At 48.0% G+C, this 20,398-nt stretch overlaps 1 protein-coding gene across 3 annotated transcripts; it reads right to left on the bottom strand.

Annotated features, from left to right (window-relative positions):
• Positions 1 to 123: 123 nt before the first annotated feature.
• On the bottom strand, positions 124 to 15,898 carry RMDN3 (regulator of microtubule dynamics 3). 3 transcript variants are annotated; one of them, XM_019802208.2, is made up of 13 exons: positions 15,750 to 15,898; positions 15,245 to 15,438; positions 12,989 to 13,181; positions 12,414 to 12,557; positions 6,701 to 6,986; positions 5,801 to 5,903; positions 3,598 to 3,658; positions 2,098 to 2,173; positions 1,869 to 1,946; positions 1,532 to 1,630; positions 1,314 to 1,367; positions 1,112 to 1,192; positions 124 to 817 (listed from the first exon to the last, which is right to left on the bottom strand). In XM_019802208.2, exons 2-13 carry the CDS (start codon positions 15,429 to 15,431, stop codon positions 764 to 766), a joined length of 1,416 nt encoding a protein of 471 aa, XP_019657767.1. In that variant the 5' UTR covers positions 15,432 to 15,438; positions 15,750 to 15,898; the 3' UTR covers positions 124 to 763. The 3 variants fall into 3 exon arrangements, with proteins under 3 accessions (XP_019657767.1, XP_034517034.1, XP_011226312.1); XM_034661143.1 differs by having other exon boundaries at positions 15,703 to 15,838; XM_011228010.3 differs by lacking the exon at positions 15,750 to 15,898 and adding an exon at positions 15,588 to 15,698.
• Positions 15,899 to 20,398: the final 4,500 nt, after the last annotated feature.

Raw genomic sequence — 20,398 nt, 5'->3', positions numbered from 1 at the left:
ATAGCTTTAACCCAAGAGCTTAAATTACTTGGTGCTATTCTTCTATTTGTCTGCAGTTTCAATAGTAGGAAACAATTATGGAAGTGTCAAGCAAGAAAGAAGCTGATGGCAAACATAGGGGAATATAGTCAAATTTGGTTTATTTCAGGTTTGTACCAAAATATATTCCCTCAGAATCACTGTTTCACAGTCCCATAAGCCTTATGCACTAGTGTCCTTCCACAAGCTGCCGGGACTCTGGAAGTGAAGTGGTCCAGCTCCTCGGCCCAGGAATACAGTTAGAATTCACATGATAGGTGAGAAGACTGCAGTATCCATGGGACGATATCCACAGGCTGCCCTGATCGTTCCTTTTACCCTGGTAGACAGGGTGTGGTCTTAGAACTATATAGTTTGGTGTTTAATGTTAATCAGTAGAAAAGATCAGAGTGCAGGTTCTGTATTTTGTTCCTATAGCTCTTCAAAGTTCATCCACCCCACCAGCACACTGACCACAGCCTTCAGGGCTCTATATGTTACTCTTGATTCTTTAAGAATTCACTTAAGACAACTACAGAAATCTAGGCCTTAAGTATTTCCCCAATTTCAGATAAAGTAAGGGATTAGAATAAATTAACTGGTGGGTAACAGGAAAGAAATTGGGGAATGGTTATGGATGCAGTCAGACCCAGGAGTCAGGACATCACTTCAGCAGTCTTAGATTCCTGATGATCTAAGCAGGGTAGGTAGGCTTCCTCAGGTCATGAAGGCCATTGAAATGTGATTATTCTTTTAAAATTACTTCTAATTCTTCCAAGTCCTTCTGGAAAGCTGAATCCTAAGGAGATAAGAAAGACTAGGACTTAAAAATCTAAGCCAACATTTCCCAAACCAGTGATAACCTTCCCTTCTGAGCTCTGTTATCACAGTCTTTAACCTACTTTCCCAGGATAGCCTGCAGCCTATGAAATCTGCCTCCTCCCCACTAGGTGAGATATATAAAGGAGCCCACATGCACAAGTGTAAACTCTTTTGTAGGGAAATAAAACCTCAAGGGAAGATTTTCTTACCTGAAAAGGTCATATGATTCAATAATGGAACCCAGTATTAGGAAAGCTCTTCAAAGTATTACCTCACTGGTGACATCTGGCAGCTCCAGGGCTAACTTCATCCATTGTCTAGCTTCAGAGTTTTTTCCTAGTTCTCTGTAGCACTGAGAAGAGACAACAGTGAAAACCTGGAGAACCACCACCCGGAGACTGAACTTTCAGGACTTCCCATTATAGATCAACATACGTAGTTTCATCCACATTGAAAAACGCAGGTGAGTTTACCTTGGAAATATATACCCTCCCTGCTTTGGAAAATCCTGGCTGTAGTTCTTCAACCTAGAAAAGGGAAGAAGGCATTTCAGAAAGGTAATTATCAAAATCAAGTCGGGCTGAAGTTTATTAAATAGAGCTTTCCAGTCCTGGTCTAGGGAACTTTCCCTACAGAACAAGCAAGCATAAAATTGCAACCTACCAGAAATCCCTCCCGTCCTTCCCAATACCTTTAGGAAGCTTTGGAGGGCATCCTGCACAGTGGCACTGAGAGGGCTTTCAAACAAAGCTGTAGCAGTTTTTTTTTCTAGCCAGCTCAGGTGAGACACCTGCCACCAAAAGATCAAAGTGTGAATAAAAAGGTGGTTGGTTTTGTTTTGTTTTGTTTGAGAGAGAGAAAGCTGGGGAAGGAGGGGGGCAGAGGGAGAGAATCTCAAGCAGATTCCCTGCTGAGCTTGGAGCCTGACACGGGCTCAGTCTCACGACCCTGAGATCATGACCTGAGGAGAAACCAAGAGTTAGGAGTTCAACCAATAGAGCCACCAGGCGCCCCGGAATTCAGCTTACCTGGTAGCACCACCTGCCAAGGAGAAAGTGAGCCATAGGGTTTTCTGGCTGGAGAGCAATGGCTTTGTCCACGTGCTCCTGAGGGGGAAAATGTAAATATAAGTTGACACCAGCGTTGCTAAAGGAAGAAGTTGTAGAGACTGTAGAAACATCCTTTGCAAGAAGCAAGGGCAGAGCAGGGAATCTGGACTAGAGCAGCACAAGGGAAGCAAGAGAAGCCTTTCCTCACCTTGAAGCTAAAGCCACTCTGGATGCGCCTGCGGACGCTCTCCTGCTCCGCCAGCTGCCCGCAAAGCACTGCATACCTACGGGGGAAAGCCGCAGCGAGCTCAGGGACAAGGAACCGGCTTCCACCCACTGCCCCCTTCCCCCTCAAGTAGAGCTGAAAATAGCATTTCCGTATGTACAAAATTCCTCTCTTCACAGATCTGTGCTCCCAATTCTCCAAAGTATGCTAGGTACAAAAAAAGTAGGGCCAACCACAGTAAACTTCTCATACTTAATTAACATTTAGGCAGTGTCTCAGTCCAGGTCTCCACAAATTTCCCCTATAATGAGTATAGCCATTGGGGGTCATAAAAACTTAAAAAGCAGATCTCTAATAATCAACATCAAAATGTAAAGGACCTGAGTATATTGGTTCTTATCTCCCGAGCAGACACTAAAAGGTCTCATTAGCTTTAGAAGCATACAGGCATGTCCTTGGGATGGGATACTCTAGGAAATTCTAATGTTAATTTGGGAACCAACAGAAGCAGAGGAAGAAAGGCTTCAGATTTCAGTCCTCTCCACATCCTCCCTCCCAAGGGAACAAAGCCAGCCAGCTTCCCATCTTCTGTCTTCAAAAACAAAGGTCTCACTACCCCATCCCCCAGCATTGTTTCTGGAAGCACAGTTGACATTAAATGAGTGTCCAGAGACCCAAGTTGCTTTTTCATATATTCAACAAATATCTGGGAGGGCATTTGTATCTGACACTTCCAGAGGTTCATTTCTGTATTTCCTGCAAACAGCCACTCCCCAAGAATAAAGTGTGAGACCAGTTTCCATCCTTGTAGTCCAGGAGCCCCAAGGAAATCCACAGGGAAGTGACAATGAGCTGGCCTCTGAGAAGAGCTCTTGCAGACACAATCTTAGGACAGAAATACGGAAAGCAAAGGGGAAGTGAGAAGGGAATTTTCACTAAAACTGAGGTGCTGGAACCAGGCCCTAGGACACAAGTTAGCCTTGACCCATGGAAGTTGGCAGAACTTTGCCTCACATGAGACAACAAAAGCAGGGCTGATGTTTTTGTAAGCTAATAAACTAAACTTCCTGGGGGTGAGCTCACATTCACTTTAACTCATGCAAGCCAAGCGAAGAAGCCAACATCTACCACCAGCCAGGGACTGCAGTTAGAGGAAAGAAGAGCTTGTGCAGGACATGGGAGCTACAAATTGTGCCAGCCTCCCTGAGGAGCCAAGAACCCACATTTTGTAGCAGGGATGACTCTTAAAAAGCTACGCATTTCTCTAAGCCACAACAACAACAACAAATCTTCGAATTTCCCCTTGCCTCACTCCCAGGGCACCTTCCACAGAAAACTCCCCTGCGTCCCTGATTTGGGTTAGGCCTAGCCATATGGTAATAAAGGCCAGAGCGCCCTCTCCTGTTTCCTCTGGCAGAGAAATGGCTCTCTTCCAGCATAACTCATGCTAGCTCTTCCTGGGACCCTGCAGGGTGTTCTTACCACTGGTGACATTCAGCATTCTCATCCCCCTTCTCCAGGGCAGCCTCCGCTTCTTCTTTTCCTGTAGGGACAAAGGTGAGCCAGCGTTGACAAGGGCTCCCACGCATACTTCCACAGGAGGGGCTGTAGCAAGAATGACTGCTCTATCTCTTCCCAGTCCCTAACCAACCTGGACTTGTTTGGAATAATTTTGAATCTGAGCAGAATGAAAAGCAAATAGCTTCTCAGGGATAACTTCTGCTTCACCTTGTTTTCCCTATTTCTGTCATCAGCTGCCCAACTACCTTCTTTTTGCAGCACCCAGCTGATGGGTTCAAAGTTTTGTCTTTGTGTGTTTTTTTCCTTAGAGAGTGTGTGAGCAGTGGGGGGTTGGGAGAGAGACTCTCAAGCAGACTCTGTTCTGACCGCAGAGCCCCAGGCGGAGCTTGACCTCACAACCCTGAGATCAGGACTTGAGCTGAAACCAAGAGTCCACACTTAACTGACTGAGCCACCCAGGTGCCCCTCAAAGCATTTTAAATATAAAACAACCCAATGGCAATCAAACCGTCACCAACAGACCTTACCCTAGAGCATTGTGGGCATGCTTCAGGGTGTCCGTGAAGCCCTCTGAAGTTGTATAACATTTTAGGTACATGTGTGTTTTATTGAGGAGAGGGCCTATCAAACTGATCACATTCTCAAAAGGCTTTATGATCTAAAAACATTAATCACGGCTCTAGGCCAAAACTCCTCACCAGAGCCAAATGTCTGACCAGAAATGACGTTCGTTTAGTTTTCTAGGCACCAAGACTGATAAATCAAGGCCTAAACACATAAAGCTCTTGACGAGGATCTCCTAGGTTGTCAAGTAGCCAGGAGCCCTCTAGCTGAGGAACATCATGCCTTAAGCTCTGCACATCAAACCAGAGCACTGACAATGGCTGCTCCAACCATCTCCCACCTTTGGATTTCATGCTGGTCACCAGTACTAATAAGAGATGATCAATGGGGGCGCGTGGGTGGCTCAGTCGGTTAAGCCTCTGACTCTTGATTTTGGCTCAGGTCATGGTCTCAGGGTGAGATCAAGCTCCACGCTGACTCCACACTCGACTTGGAGTCTGCTTATCCTTCTCCCTCTCTCCTCCCCCAACAACCCCTGCTCATGCTAAAATACATAAAATCTTAAAAAAAAAAAAAAAAAAAAAAGAGAGAGATGATCAACGATCAAAAGAAAGGTTCTTGTTGGTACCAGGAGTCCAAATATCAGCCCAAAAGCTGATCATAATCCTTACCTGAAATTTAGGAGGGAACGTAGAAACTTTTGAAAAGAAAGAAGCAAGCAGTAATTAAGCACCTTCTGTTAAAACTTGGAGATTTTTCTGATGAGCTGTATCAATAAATATTTAACTCAACTGACCTGTTCTATTTTGACAATTCTACAAATGCTTGAAACAATGACCTTGAGGTATTGTCAGATTCTATGTTAGCAAAGAGATTCAATGTTTCTAAGTGAGGAAGTAGACATATTTACTTTGGATAGTTAACTTGAGGTACCTAACTAAACCACAAGACCCAGCAGCTCACTGACAGTGCCCGACTTATGGTGTGCGGCTAGGCAGGACCCATCTTCCCCACAAAACCAGTCATTTTTCAAAGTCCCAGGATTCTCAGTGACACGACAGATAGGGATGAGCCCTGAGCTTGGCATAATTCGTATGCACCCTACTTGCCAGGATACAGACTTTGGCAACAGAGTTAAGTGAATCCCAAGGACTCCTAAACTAGCGTATTCTTCCAGACCGCTGCTCACAGGCGCTCACCAAACACACTCTACTGATATTCTTAGACAACACCTGCCCCACAGACTCCGTAACTCAAACCAGATTCCTAAGCAGCAGCAAAAAACCCCTCTTCAGATTAAGCAAGCAGGCTTTGCCCTCTGCTGCAGCTGGGGAACGGAAACAAAGAATTACGCCAGTATGACACAACTACCCCTAAAAACATTTGCACCCGTATCAATCACCATGTGCAGGGAAGCAGAGACTGCTATCTCAAAAAGGAAGGAGAAGTCCCTGGGAACCAGAGTTTGTCCCTAGTGAGTAACTGAGCCACAACTGCCCTGACAGCCTGTATCTTGGGGATTCCCCTGAGCCCCACACAGACAGGCCATCTCCACCCCCAGGATCAGTCACCTTCCCAGCAGGAATCTGTCAGCACTTACCATTTAGGGCATACGACTTCTTCTCGCTCACCTCTTCAGTGAGTTCACACATGTCACTATAGGCCCGGGCCAGGCGCCAGAGAAAGTCCTGCCGGCTTCCATACTGCAGAACAAACAGGGATAGATGAGGCCCCTCTTCTTCAGCTGCAGAGAACTGGGGCTCTGGCTTCTTCCCAAGCCCTAGGTTGGAGTGTCCAAGCTAGTGTGTTACACGCTGACATCAGGCCAGCCTTACGCACAACGCTCCACCCCCACATGACCTCCCGCCTGCACTTAAGCTAACTGATGATCCGTCCTCTCTAGCCGGTAGATTGCACCAGCCTCCGAGCGAGGGCATGCTGGCCTGACACTGTGAGGAGGAAAGGTCAACTACAAGATGAAATGAGGCACCAGAAGTCTTGCTGACACAATGAAAGATGTGAGAATGCCCAAGAAAACGAAACATTCTAACTTTGGGGCATTTATACCTGGGTGAGCATAAATTCTGGCAGTGAACCAGAGGAGAAGGGAACTGTGGTTGAGTGACTTACACACTTGTCACTTGTGATGGAAACTTCAAGTAGGGCAGGCACCTTGGGCTCTGCCTCACGGGAAATAAAAGAGGAAAAAAAATATTCCGGTTCTTTCCATATTTCTCTCCACTGTAAGAGGTAGAGCTCTCCTGCAACAGCTCTACAGGAGGCAGGGGACCGTGGGGAGGAAGCTCTGGGGCGGGCGGTACACCCAGGCCCGAGGGGCAGTGCGGGGTGTACTGGTGTAGGATGTGCAACCCTGGGGGATCCATGCAGAACCAGCCGTCTCACCCTCATTCCCCTTCCTATGTCATCTTGTAGGCTTATGAACGACCACGCCCAGGGGGCTGGGGGGCTAGTAAGGGCAGACGGGCCACTGGAGCCTCACCGCCAGCTTGTTGTTGAGCAGCAGCTGGAAGCCCTCCCGCTTGCCCTGCTCGCTGCCCTGGTGCAGCTCGTCCGCCTGCTGCAGGAGGGGCAGCACGTCCTCCGGGCCAGGGGAGCCTCCAGCATCCAGGGCTCTGGCCGCCGGGCCTGAAGCCACCTCCACCTCCAGGTCCAGAGAATCCTCCCGCCCCATCTTCACGGTCTCACAGCTCACTTCGTCTTCCCCGTCATCGCTTTCCCTGTCAGAGTCCCGCTCATAGTCGGACTCGGCATTGGCTGTTGTGTAACTGTGGCAGAGAAATAGAAGTGAAGGGTCAAGGGAGATTATTTAGCCTCAGAGCTCTAAGGTCAGTCTCCCACCCATGACGTGGGACTCTTCATGGCGCTGCTGTCCAGGGCACCAAGTAAAAACCATTTCTACCGCTTAAGGGCAGAAATCAGTGCTTGAGAGAAAGCTTCCTATGGGAACCAGGGGCTGGGAAAATGATCCTGGAGGGAAAGTGACCAGCTGGGAGCACTGGCAGTCGGGGGCCAATGAGAACCCCGTGCCAAACTACCAAGTTGGCCAGATAATCAGAAAAGGAAAAAGGCTAGAAAGAAGAAGCCTAGAAAGGAATGTACCAGAATGTTGCTAGTAGACCTCATAGAAGAATCAAAGGAAATTTTCTACTTTTTAACATTACATATGATTGCTTTAGTGAGCATATATTCTTTTAAGTAAAAAAGAAGGAATACTTAAGATAAAAACCATAACATGGGTGGAGCTGATCTCCTGAGCTAGTGGCTCACCAGGCTAAGGGTCTGTCAGTCATTCTTGCCTTATCAGCCAAAAGCACCGCCAGAAACAACATGGCTGGGTGTCAGCCTCTGAGGCCATGGACAGCCCAAATATCTACATTTTCTTTCTCAATTCAAGGTATACCTCTGTCCTAAATCAGCAGCCAAACCTAAACCACAATAGGAGTAGCCCTGGGAAACCTTAGGAACTTGCTGGGGGTGGGGAAAGGCCACTTTGCAGCTGGAATCAGGAGAGGAGGCAGCTGCAAACAGAAGCGCCTGGGAAGGGATCTCTGGGGCCACCACAAGCCATGTAGGCGTCTCCTTGGAACCCCGACCTTGATGCACTCACTGAAGAGGCCACGTTTCTCATGGATCTCGGCCTTCACCAGTGGATGATGAGGGTGTCCTCCCTAACTGCCAACTGAATCAGACAAAAATTGAGCAGAGGACAATGTCAGACTTCCAGAGGCTAGAAGCAAACACCAGAGAAACCTCCAGACTTGAGTGAAGGAAAATCAGGTTCTGTCAGAGCCAGAAGGTTCTGAGGCACAGCGAAGATCTTAGGGTCATTTAGGGATACGCCTTCCTCCACCCTGGAATCAAAGACAGGGACAGGACACCTACAGCTGGCGCAAAACAGACCTGAAGGAGACGAGCAAGGCACCCACAAAGGAGGGCAGGACGAGACAGCGTCAAGTCCGGCTGCGAGTGCTAGGCCAGAGAGCAGACACGACAAGGAGGCGGGCTGCATCCAGAACGTACCAAGTGAGCAACCAGACCGAGCACCCAGTCTGTGCTGCTGCTTCACAGAGGAGCTTCCAGAATCATCTAACAAAGAGCCCCAGGAACAGCTACTACAGGAACCTGTAGGGTATTGGTTAGCTTCGCCTTGCTTTTAAAGATGTTATCCGAGTTCTTTCCCCTGTAGCAATGTGCAGTAGGAACGTTAGCAATTAAGGGGACAAGGAAAAGTGGCACAGGATTTACAACCAACCCGGGTGGTGATGGACAAGACCACACAGAGGCACCTTGACAGACTCCCAACCAATTCTGAAGCCTGGGACAGTAACCTGCCCAAGTGAGAAAATCAAATTAGCATCTACTGAGCCCAGCCAGACCCAAAGGCAAGACGGGTAAATGGGTTCTCTGGGGTAAGGAGCTAGAGTGTCGTATCTCCTATTGCCAGAAAGAAAGGGAGACACTATTGCCTGCTGAACTCCCTCCAATGAGGAGTTCAAATCAGGAGTGTCTCGGGGAGGGACCCCTGCTCTTATCCCTTCTAGTGCACAGGCATCAGCAGAGTCTCTCCGAGGAGCTGACCACGACGAAATGTCTAGCAATGCCAGGGAGCTCACACGGCTGCGGAAAAGCAGTGGTCAGGAGGGACTTTGCTGCCACCACAGAGTAAGAGCTGGTGGAGCCTGTGAGGCAGGGAGACCCCAGTGAGGCTGCACAGTGAGGAGGCCCCACTTCAGCGAGCTCTGCCCTGCGAATCCGCACACCGCTGGCTGGCATGCCATGGGCGGGCAAACACCTGTTCAGACCTAGCACAGACATCAGCCCCATGAGCTTCCAGGGCTTCCACAGCTACATGGGCTGCTTCTCTACCTTCATGCCGGGCTCTCACACCTGTCAGACCACCAATCCAGCCCTTGGAGAAATCCACGAGAGCAAGGGGGGTCCCCTTTGTTTAACATGCCCTGCAGCTTTTGACATCTGCCAGGGACTGGTAGGGACCTCCGAAAAGGCTCTCTGGAGCCGTGCCCTGGGGTGGGACACATTGTTCCACATATGGTAGAGAACCCATGGCTCCTTCAGAGCAAGGAGGCCTGAGCCACTCGACTCTACCCCTTGAGGAGAGCCCACAAGTCCATGATCAAGGACTCAGTTACACACATATCCCCTTCTGATACTTTTCTTTCTTTTGACTCCTCCTAAGCCCCATTAGAGGAGCTGAGCTAAAGCATTCAAAGACAACCAGGCATGGGAGACGCTCAGTGGTGGGGAAGATAAGACCAACCCAAATGAGGCGATAAATGCCCAAGAAGGAGTGGCAATGAGGTTGCAGGCCATCCTTGGCTGGGATGCCTCGGAAGACTTGCTGGAGGAGCTGGTGTTTGAGGGCAGGCTGGGTTTTGACCAGGAGAGAAGTAAAGCTATGTTTAGTACAATGTTCAGGGAACAACCTCGTGGACCCACAGGGTGACTGCCTCTGCCCTATTCAGTCGGTCCCCTGGGAGCTCAAAGTTGCTATTTTATTTGGAAGAAGAAGGGAATACAGCTTTCAGTGGAGCAGGCTATCAAATATTCTTAGTCTTTCATCCCTCAAAGAAGCACTCCTCCTCTGGTCCCACATGTTCAAAGCCATTCCAGAGTTTGTAGTCTCCTCCCAAAAATTCCCCCTTGACCTATACGGCACTGGCCATGACAAAAAGAATTATTCACCACGGCCACTGCCCCAGATGGCAGCCAGCTCAACCAGAGTCTTGCACCACATACCACCATCAGCCTCTGCACGCCACAGGATCAGTCATGGGCTGAGCCTGCTTGTAAGTGAGAAGGCCACCCTTCCTCTCATCCCAACACAGGTGGCTGAGAAGCCTGTCCTTTCCCTTATGGCCTTCAGAGCCCCAATGAGCACCCCAAGCAGTGAAGCACCCATAAGCTTCCCTGGCTAAATCCTCTGGCTTTCCTTGTTCCCAGAAGTTTGTACGACTTCTTTCTTTTTTAAGATTTATTTGCTTGAGAGGGAGAAAGAGAAAGAGCGAGCCCATGGGCACCAGCAAGAGGGGGAGGGGCAAAGGAAGAGGGAGAGGATCTCAAGCCGACTCCCCCACTGAGCACGGAGCCCAACCCGGGCTCAAACCCACCACCCTGAGATCACGACTCGAGCCAAAATCAAGAATCGGTTCCTCGGGGCGCCTGGGTGGCACAGCGGTTAAGCGTCTGCCTTCGGCTCAGGGCATGATCCCGACGTTATGGGATCAAGCCCCACATCAGGCTCCTCCGCTATGAGCCTGCTTCTTCCTCTCCCACTCCCCCTGCTTGTGTTCCCTCTCTCGCTGGCTGTCTCTATCTCTGTCGAATAAATAAATAAAAATCTTAAAAAAAAAAAAAGAAGAATCGGTTCCTCAACTGAGCCACCCACACACTCCTTGTACAACTTCTTAAAATCATCATTAAAGGCCTTGAGTTCTACATCTTGACCTTGGGCAGAGCTGTGACCTCTCCTTCTGCTCTACCCTCTTACAAATGTTAAGTTTTTCCCACCCTGGTGACGTGCCTCAGTGGGTCGCAGAGAGATGCTCCTTAAGTCTCAGGATCCACTAGCAATTACCTCGTCCTTCTTTCTGTTCACTCCAGATAGGTCAAATACGAATTCCATTTTTGCCCCCTCCCCTAACACAGCCTTCTAGAAACAGAAGTATTGGGTAATTGAAAAAGGCCACGTCCATCAGCCCTTGACAATACAGATAACGGGTCAGATAGCCCTGACAACAGTAGTCACAAATGGAGGCCTAAAGCTCTTACCAACACTTGCTTGTTGCAAAGGGTGCCCGAGCAGTCAGCGACCAAATCCAGGACAGATGCCCAATGGCAGTAATATGGAAAAAGAGAGTAATAATATTCTTAATTTTCTTAGAAAACCAAATGAGGCGAAGCAGGAGAATATACTGTCCCAAACAAGAAAATGAGACTGAAATTTTGTCAGATGTCCTCCCCGGGCAGTGAGCTGTGGCAGCTCTTGGTCCACGGGAAGAGCTCCCGGGGACTGCAGGGGACACGTCTTCCTGCAAAGGCCTTTCCACGCCCCAGGCCAAGCCATGCCCAGATCACGGACCCGCACACCCCGCGCACGAGCGCAGCCGAGCCTGCGCCTACTAGCTGCGTGACCCCGGGCAAGGCGTCAACCCTCGCTAAGCAAATCTGTGTGTGAGAAAAGGCAGAAGCGCAGCGCCCACTTCATAGCACCGCTGGGAGGACCGGGTGAGGAAATGGCTCTGAAGTGCTTGGCATGGTGTCTGCCAGAGGAAAAGAACCAGTAGGTAACATCATAAGGTATTGCCGCCGAAGAAGGACATTGCGGCAAAGATCACCTGAAGGGCCGTGTGCGTGTTTATAGCTGAATCAGTCCTTCTGTCCCAACAGAAGGCTGGGCCGTTCTCCGTGCCAGTCTTTTCCTTACGGAGAAACAAAGGTCAGCCTCGACACCTCACAGAGGAGCTAGCAGCAGACGAGGGCAGAAGCTGCCCACGACAGCACCAGCACCACAACAAAGATGTTTGTTCCAACTCCATCCTTGAGACCAAGGTTCAAAATAGCGCCCGTGACTTAAAAAGCCCTTAGCCTGCCCACGTTTGGAGGCCGTCCACCAGACTCCCGCCTGCTGACTCGTATCACAGTAAGGCCTACGGTCAGACCTGCCGGGCCACCAAGTACTCGGGACAGTCAGCTCCCACCTGTAAAGATGGCAACGGAGCGAGAGCAAGCCACCCATGTGGGAAGAAAGGAGCTCCCAGGAGAGGGGGGCACAGTGAGAGCTTGGAGGGCTCTGGAAACCTGGCTCAGCCACTGAGTGAGGGAAATAAAGTTATAAAACAATGGTTATAAAGCCCTTGTGATAACACAGGCAAATGCTCAATTAATGTTACAGGAGAAATGAAAATAAAAATGGTGGCAACCCTGTCAAACACCAACTCCAAGGAAAATGATAGGTGCAAGCATAAGCCGTGTGTTAGCATCTCATTTGCCTGGGTGACATAAGGTGGATGGTTTTTCTTGTTTCACCTATTCCTGATTTTATTCATTCATACCCTTACCTTGTTCCCAAGATTACTGACAGCAGCTCAGTGTGAATTTTCCATAGAGAAACTGCACTCTCACAAAATGTAACCTGCCTGAAGCCACAACTGCCTCCAGGAGAAAGGACTCACCCGCCTTCGCTCTCGGCGTCTGTGAACGTGGCTCCTGACATGGCTGTGAAGTAGACTGAGCTGGACCCCGTAGAGTCACTCCTCTCCCGGGCAAATGGGAACCTTCGCCGCCGAGCCACTCTCTGGCTCTCTTCCATGTGGGATCTGAAAGGCAGGTCCCTTTAGAGAGGGCGCCATTAGGCCCCAGCCAGCCCGTCTTTCCCCTCCCCATGAAGGAACCTCTTACTACTGCTGCTCATTAAATGGCCAAAGACAGAGGAAATCCTGGGTTTCTACCCTTAGGAGAACAAGAAGGGCAGCTCCCTGGACCCAGCTGCCCCGGCAGAGAAGCTGAGTGGGCACAAAGCATGTCAGCTGCTACAACAGACCAGGAGGGCCCAAGAGCAGCAAGGAACTTCTGGAAGGCAAGGTACCCAGCATATAGCTTCCTGGCCAATGGCTTGAGAAGCTATAAGACTGCCTCTGCCTTAGAGAGGGCAGCAAAGGCCAGGACTCAGCTCAGGTGAGAAAGCTACAGGGGCTGGGAAAAGCTGAGGGGCAGGGGGCACGGCGGGACCGAAGGCTGCATCACTCACCGGACCTCGCCGACAATCTGCCCCGCAAGCCCCTGCAGGCTGCTCCTCAGCTCCTCTACCTCGCGCCGCAGGGCCACCAGACTGGTCAGCACGAAGTCCAGGCGCTCCAGCACGTCCTCCTGCCCTGCTCGCGGAAGGCTGGGCAACATCGCAGCATCTCCAGCCTCACCGGGGACCGCCCGAAAAGGCCTCACTGAAGGAAGGACAGCACGCAGTGATGCTCAGGGAACGCAGTGAGGAAAAGGTCTTGGACCTGGAGTTTAAGAACACTTGCTTCTCACTGGAGCTCAATTTACCAAAACCCTTGAGGCTCAGACAGTCTATGTTCGCAGCTAAGTCCTGGTAACAAGTCTTCAAGTAACTTCAAAGAAAAAAAAATCAAGATCCCAATCTCTAAACAAGAGCCCTCTGTTTCAAGAACCTTTCACACCAGGGCCTTTAACAATACCGCACCCCACGGCAGGTAATGTAAAATGCTTGCAAGAACGCAGTACCTAGAAGGCAGGACACCTGCCCTGTGAAAGGAAAACAAAACCCTTTACCTGTCCATCTAGTTCCCAGATACCAGGCAGTCAATACTAACCACACGGCAAAACTAAAATTGAGCTCCTTCAAATTCTGAGCTTTCACTTTGCAAAGAAGAGCAAAAGAAACTCTTTGAGATCCTCTCAAGGACTCCATTTAGTATCATTAGAGAAGGGCAAAGAGAAAGGGGCAGTTACTAAGAGAAAAGCCCATCCACATCCCATGGGAAGAACACCATTCCCGGGCCCTCATTTGAGCTCTGGGTAAATTCCAACAATAAATGCTAATAAACCGGTAGCTACCCAAGGCCGCTGGACTAGAAAATGTAAAAACAGTAAAGAAACCAGGAAGGCAGGACCCACAGTCCAGGCAAGCATAAATGTGTTAAAGGAGATCTGTTAAGAGTCTAGGCTGGGGGGCGCCTGGGTGGCACAGCGGTTGGGCGTCTGCCTTCGGCTCAGGGCGTGATCCCGGCGTTGTGGGATCGAGTCCCACATCAGGCTCCTCTGCTGTGAGCCTGCTTCTTCCTCTCCCACTCCCTCTGTTTGTGTTCCCTCTCTCGCTGGCTGTCTCTATCTCTGTCAAATAAATAAATAAAATCTTTAAAAAAAAAAAGAGTCTAGGCTGGATTACAGTACACACCCAATATTATTCAAGAATGTAAAGCGAGAATGATCTCTGGGGGTGCCTGGCTGGCTCAGTTGGTAGAGCACGCGACTCTTGATCTCGGGGTTGAGAGTTCCAGCCCCATGTTGGGTGTAGAGATTACTTAAATAAGACTTTAAAAAAGAAAGACCTCTGGGAACATGGCCACTTTCTCCAAACATCTACTGCTAAGAAATTACAAATAAGCCACAAGGAAAAGAAAGGAAAGACAAGCACACTTGCAATAGTAGGCTACCAGCAGGTTATAAAATGCTGACAAACAGTTGCAATCTAAATTGATAACTCTTTGAAGACTCTTCTAAAACTAACTTTTTCAATCCATCCAGCATTTGGTTATCAGAGAAACACTCATTCCCAATTAACATGGGGTGACATGATCGCAATGCTTCTCTATTACACACACCTGAGGAGAGCGGTTTGCACCAGCCCTAGATGCTTTGCTCAAATAACTTAAGGTCAAAGTTTTGTAAAACAAAAGCACTACCCACTTCACCTGTGGCTGGCTTCCAGCAACATTCAGCTTCAATTGCAGAACACGCACGCCCACAGCCACAGGTGACCAGGCCCAATCCTACCACTTAATTGCTCTGTGACACCCTGGGTAAAGTTACATAATCTTTTTGAATCTCAATTTAAAAAAAAAAAAAAACAAAACTTGGATAGTTTCCAAGTTCCCTTCAAATTCTAATACATAATTTAATACATAAACCTCAAGACTTAATTCCCCTAAGATTAGTTTTCCCTTTTGCCTTATTTTGGACTCTTTCTCTACTTATTAAACCCCTCACCCCAACACTAAGCAAGTGCCTTTAAAATATACGTAGCACTACTGTAGCCTGAACTAAGAGTGAAAGCTAAACAGCCTTTTCACAATACGCTTTCCTGGGATTACAGGAAAAAGTACAGAAGAGGAAGGCTGCTTTCCTTTTCAATAAGCTTTACAGAAAAGTGAAACTCTCAGACACCCCCCTCCGTTGTCCTGTTCCACGGGCTCTGCTAAAGGCAGCCCGGACCCTGGGCCCATCCGTCAGCCACCGACTGTGCCCTCAGAGGACCGGCTTGTACCTTGACGACCAGGCTCTGAGGTCTGCGTGTGGTCCAGAGAGTTAGGCAGACTCTGGCTGTGGCCATGGCGCTGGGTCCGCTTCCACCGCTGGCTGTAAAGGGCACATAGGAATCCAACGCCCGCGGCGGTGCCCAGCAACAGTCCCAACCCGGCTTGGGCGCCGCCCAAGACCCCCATTCTAGACATGCTGCACCTGTAGCCCGCGTGAACGACCGGGAGCAGGCGGGCGGGCAGGGAAAGAGAGATTCGTGAGCGTGGTCCTCCCACCCCGAAGCTCCCAACTACCCTCACCCCAACCCGGATCCTAAGGTGTCCGCCAGACCCCTGTGCCTGACTACGTACCTCTCACCCAACTTGGGCGCAGCCTCCCCTCCAACACACCCACAGCCCTGCTCAGAGTCAGGTTTCTGGGCCTCCAACTCCCTCCCCCAGGCCCACGACACTGCAGACAACGAACCCGCCGCCCCGGCTGCAAACTCCAGGCCGCCACCACCACCACCACACCTTGGAAGTCGCCCTGGCCAGGCAGCAAATCAACTCTGACCCTTAACCGGCCGCTCACAACCAAGGAGGCAGCAGCCACGGCCGCCGCCTCACGCTGTCAATGACCGTTACGTCATCAAGCCGCGCCGCCAGCCCCGCGCGCCGTTAGGAAGGCGAGGTGAGATGACCGCTGGAGGCTCTGTTTCCGCCCACGCTTTTTCCAGGGGGCGGCGCCAGCAGGGAGCGGGAAGGAGGGACCCAGGAGAGAGAAGGGAGGAGGGGAAGAGGAGAGCCGGGAGACTTCTGGGTCCGCTGTTCCAGCAGTACCCCTGTCTGGCCAGATGAGGTTCCATTTCCCTCCAGTCACACTAGTTTTCCTGCTGTTTCCGAATGTCTTTCTCGCTTTGCGTCTACTGTGGCTTCTGCCTAGAAAAGCCCGTTGTCATTCTGGAAAACACCACCCTCTCCCCACCTTTCCTTGACACTCTGTCTGAACTAAGACTTTATTTGATTTCGGTTTGATTTGCTCATGCATTTTTACTCGAACCATTTATTAAGCATAAGACAGTAGCACCTTTGGCAGTTCAAATTAGACCAGATAAATTGTTGGTTACCTACAAGAGGTCCCTGAGTCACCAGGGCCAGCTTCTGCCGATTGATACTGAAAAACACTCAGAACAGATGCAAATGGCAGCACTAAAAAAATCATAAACCTTACATTATCTGTAGTACCTTAAGAACAGGGTTACAAACTGTTTTTCCAGTTCCAGAATGTAAATGAAATTCATTCCTCTAATGATAACATTTTTAAGCACTTGGGTGAGGCCGAAACTTGAGCTGATCTCTAGTTGCTTAAATTGGTTCAGATGCCATTTCATTTTTTAAAAAGCTGTATTATCCCGGATTTCTGTGCCCACTGTGAAAATTAATAAAGGGAAACCACCAATGTAGACACAGGCTGCTAGAAGGGAAGACGGGAAAGAGCAACCATACCACTCAACGTCAATTACAGAAAGAATTGTCAATCACAGACCCCTAACAGAAGAATCTCAACAGAAGAGAGCCATAAACCACAGGCTCCCACAGAGAAAGATGTACATTGCACCCCTTGCAATGTATCGGCTGCCCCTGCAACGCAGCCAATGAAAAACCATCATCACCCCAAACTCTTGCCACTCTCCAATGCATTGGTGTTCAGAACAACTCCTCCTAACCTCCTCCTCCTTTTCCATAAAATAGCATTCCTCTCCTTTGTTTGTTGAACTTGCCTATCGTTTTGTTGTAGCTTCCTTGTCCTAGATTGCAAACCTCTGCTATTCCTGAATAAACCTATGTTTTTGCTGGTAAAATAACTGGCAGTTTTATTTTTAAGGTTAACACCACCCTGGCCCATTGATTTTTATAATTTCACTTTACTTTTGACATTTTATGCAACTTCTTATAATTTTAAAAACTAAAAATACAGGACTATGGTTCCAGTTTTACCACCAGCGTTTCTTTCAAGTTAAAATTTCGTTTGGTGACAGGTGAATGACCTAAATGAGTCTTCCTCAAATCCTTGACTAGATATTATATTTACCTTTTAATTGTGAGATAGTTTACAAATAAGAGAGTACATTTAATGTAATGTACACTGTAAAGAACAATTTAAAGGCAACAAGGTTCCCACCCTACAACCTAAGGAATAGAAATTTACCAATACAACCTACTCATTTTTAAGGATTCTATTGAATTGGTATCTTCTGAGATACACTATCATTGTCTTGGTGGTGAGAAAAGAGTTTTTAATACAGTTTTTCCATAATTTTTTCCTCATTTTTCTGAGATAAGCATGTGTTTCTTTAATAATAAGAAAAAATATTAATTTTTGGAGAGAATAAAGTCATTTCCTTTGGGGAACCTTCCCAGACTACCACCTTGGTGGACTTAATCTTTTTATTCTTCTCTGCTCCTGAGGCTTGGTTACCTCCATTATACTTGGTTCCATGATTATTTGCTTTCTAGTCTGGCTACCCAACTGGAGTGTTCACTCTTCCAGGTTGGGGTCATGCTCCGTTCACCTCCACATTCCCTGAGCTCCAATGCAGAAGCCACCCATAGAAGCTGAATGTGGAGGAAGAAAGGAAAGAAGGAATAACCAATATCCAGGCGCGACCACTTCGACAATGCCTTCATGATGAGAAACTGACTTGTGGAAGCACAACCTTTCCTCTTTCTGCAGGGGAGGAAGATCTGCCAGAAAAACTGATTGTGGCAAGAGGTGAGGCCAGATGGGCAGACCAAGCAGGGGAATTCATTTCCCTCTGGATATTAAAGATCTTATCTGGTGGGCACGTGGCTGCCAGAACAATCAGCGAGGGGTGGGTGATTCTGGATGGAACTCTCTATCTTCTGTGCCATCTGCAGACCAGTTTTGCAAATGTAATAAAGCTCTGGCAGCCTGAGATATGCACCGTCTTCCTGTCTTCCCGTCTCCTCCTCACCCCAGCCCAGCCTGAGATAGAACAGAGCAGCCCTCAGATTCCTGCTCTCACCTCTGCCCCAAACAGACAAGCTTCATTTACCTACTTGGCTCTTCCAAGAGAGGCAACATAGTCAAACACCTTGGGACAGTGGCCCTACCCCCTGTGTCTAACCACGAAGGTACTTGACATAAAAAAAATTGTTCTTATTAAATATTCAATAGCTACAAAAGGGTATTTCTAATACGTATAATACAATAAAGATTAAGGACATATATAACCCTTAACATCCAGGTCCTAGTGTGAGAAAGAAAACATCACTTTTGCCTTGTAAGACTCCTGCACAGCTGTCCCTGTGGTCTCTTTCACTTCTCTCAGAGGTAAACACTGCCCTGAATATTACATTTATCATTCCCTTACTCTTCTTTATAATTTAACCACATATTTTTTATTGAAGTGTTATTTAACCCTTATGTTTTTTATTAACATATAATGTATTATTTGTTTCAGGGATACAGGTCTGTGGTTCGTCAGTCTTACACAACACACAGCACTCACCACAACACGTGTCTGTGGTTCGTCAGTCTTACACAACACACAGCACTCACCACAACACGTACCCTCCCCAGTGGCCATCACCCAGTTACCCCATCCGCCCACCCTCCTCCTCTCCGGCAACCCTCAGTTTGGTTCCTAAGATTAAGAGTCTCTTTTGGTTTGTCTCCCTCTTTGCTTTCGTCTTGTTTCATTTTTTCCTCTTTTCCCCTATGATCCTCTGCCTTGTTTCTCAAATTCCACGTATCAGTGAGATCATATAATTGTCTTTCTCTGATTGACTTATTTCGCTTAGCATAATACCCTCTAGTTCCATCCATGTCGTTGCAAATTACAAGATTTCATTTTCTGATGGCTGAGTAATATTCCATTGTATATATACCACATCTTCTTTATCCATTCATCCGTTGATGGACATCTGGGCTCTTGCCATAGTTTGGCTATTGTGGACATTGCTGCTATAAACATTGGCATGCAGGTGTATAGGACTCTATTTAAATGAAATGTCCAGAGGCATCTGCGTGTCTCAGTCAGTTAAGCATCTCTTTACTTTTGCACTTAGCATTTTTCATTGCTATGCAGTTTCCGTTGAATCAACCAAAAACTTACTCCACTTTTGATGGACATAAGGACTGTTTCCATGTATTTTTGTCAAGTACAAACAGTGCTGTTATGAATATTCTTATACATGTATCCTGATGAGTGAGTTTTCTTGAGTTTATCTAGGAGAGATTTAGCTCAGTCATACCCATGCACAACTGCCAAGTTGTTTTTCCAAGGTGATTGTATCAATCATAACGCTTTGCAATCCCAACAGTAGTGTTCCAGTCGTTAGACCTTCTCACCAATACTCAATGTTTACAGATTTATTTATTTATTTATTTAGCAAATCATTAAAGTACTATCTCACTGTGGTTTAAAATGTAGCTTGAGGGGGGCGCCTGGGTGGCACAGCGGTTAAGCGTCTGCCTTCAGCTCAGGGCGTGATCCCGGCGTTATGGGATCGAGCCCCACATCAGGCTCCTCTGCTATGAGCCTGCTTCTTCCTCTCCCACTCCCCCTGCTTGTGTTCCCTCTCTCGCTGGCTGTCTCTATCTCTGTCGAATAAATAAATAAAATCTTTTAAAAAAATGTAGTTTGAGGGGTGCCTGACTCAGTTGGTTAAGCCTCAGATTCTTGGTTTCGGCTCAGGTCATGATCTCAGGTTGGTAGGGTCAAGCCCCGTGTGGGCTCAGAGCTCAGCCAAGAGTCTGCTTGAGATTCTCTCTCCCCCTCTCTCTCTGCCCTCTCCACTGGCACTCACGCTCTCTCTATATAAAATAAATATATCTTTGAAAAATAATATATAGTTTGATTTGCATTTCTGGGATTTCTAATGATATTGAACATCATGTCATCAGTTTATTGGCCATTTCCATTCCCTCTCTTGAAAGTGCCTATTCAAGTCATTTGCCTATGTTTTTTCTGTTGATTTATCTTTTCATTGTTGATTTGTAGGAGTTCTTTATATGTCCTGAAGCATTAATCTTTTGTCAGTTTAACGAATCCTTCGAATCCTTCGTTAGGCATGAATATCGTACCTCTCTAGCTAACTTGTTAGTCTTGGAGGTGGAGAATAGGGGCAGAGAGGACAGAATAGTCAGACCAGTAAGA

Source organism: Ailuropoda melanoleuca, chromosome 5 (genome assembly GCF_002007445.2).
Source record: "Ailuropoda melanoleuca isolate Jingjing chromosome 5, ASM200744v2, whole genome shotgun sequence".
In the NCBI taxonomy this organism is placed as follows: Eukaryota; Metazoa; Chordata; class Mammalia; order Carnivora; family Ursidae; genus Ailuropoda; species Ailuropoda melanoleuca.
This window is presented reverse-complemented; position numbering and strand designations above follow the sequence as displayed.

Bases quoted from the DNA above. Each gene is read 5' to 3' on its own strand.
- RMDN3 (XM_019802208.2), bottom strand. From the start codon at position 15,431: ATGTCTAGAATGGGGGTCTTGGGCGGCGCCCAAGCCGGGTTGGGACTG. The intron at 13,182-15,244 runs GTACAAGCCGGT...TCCTTCCTTCAG, and splicing joins CTCAGAGCCTGGTCGTCAAG to TGAGGCCTTTTCGGGCGGTC. The intron at 818-1,111 runs GTAATACTTTGA...TTATCTCCTTAG, and splicing joins TGCCAGATGTCACCAGTGAG to GATTCAGCTTTCCAGAAGGA.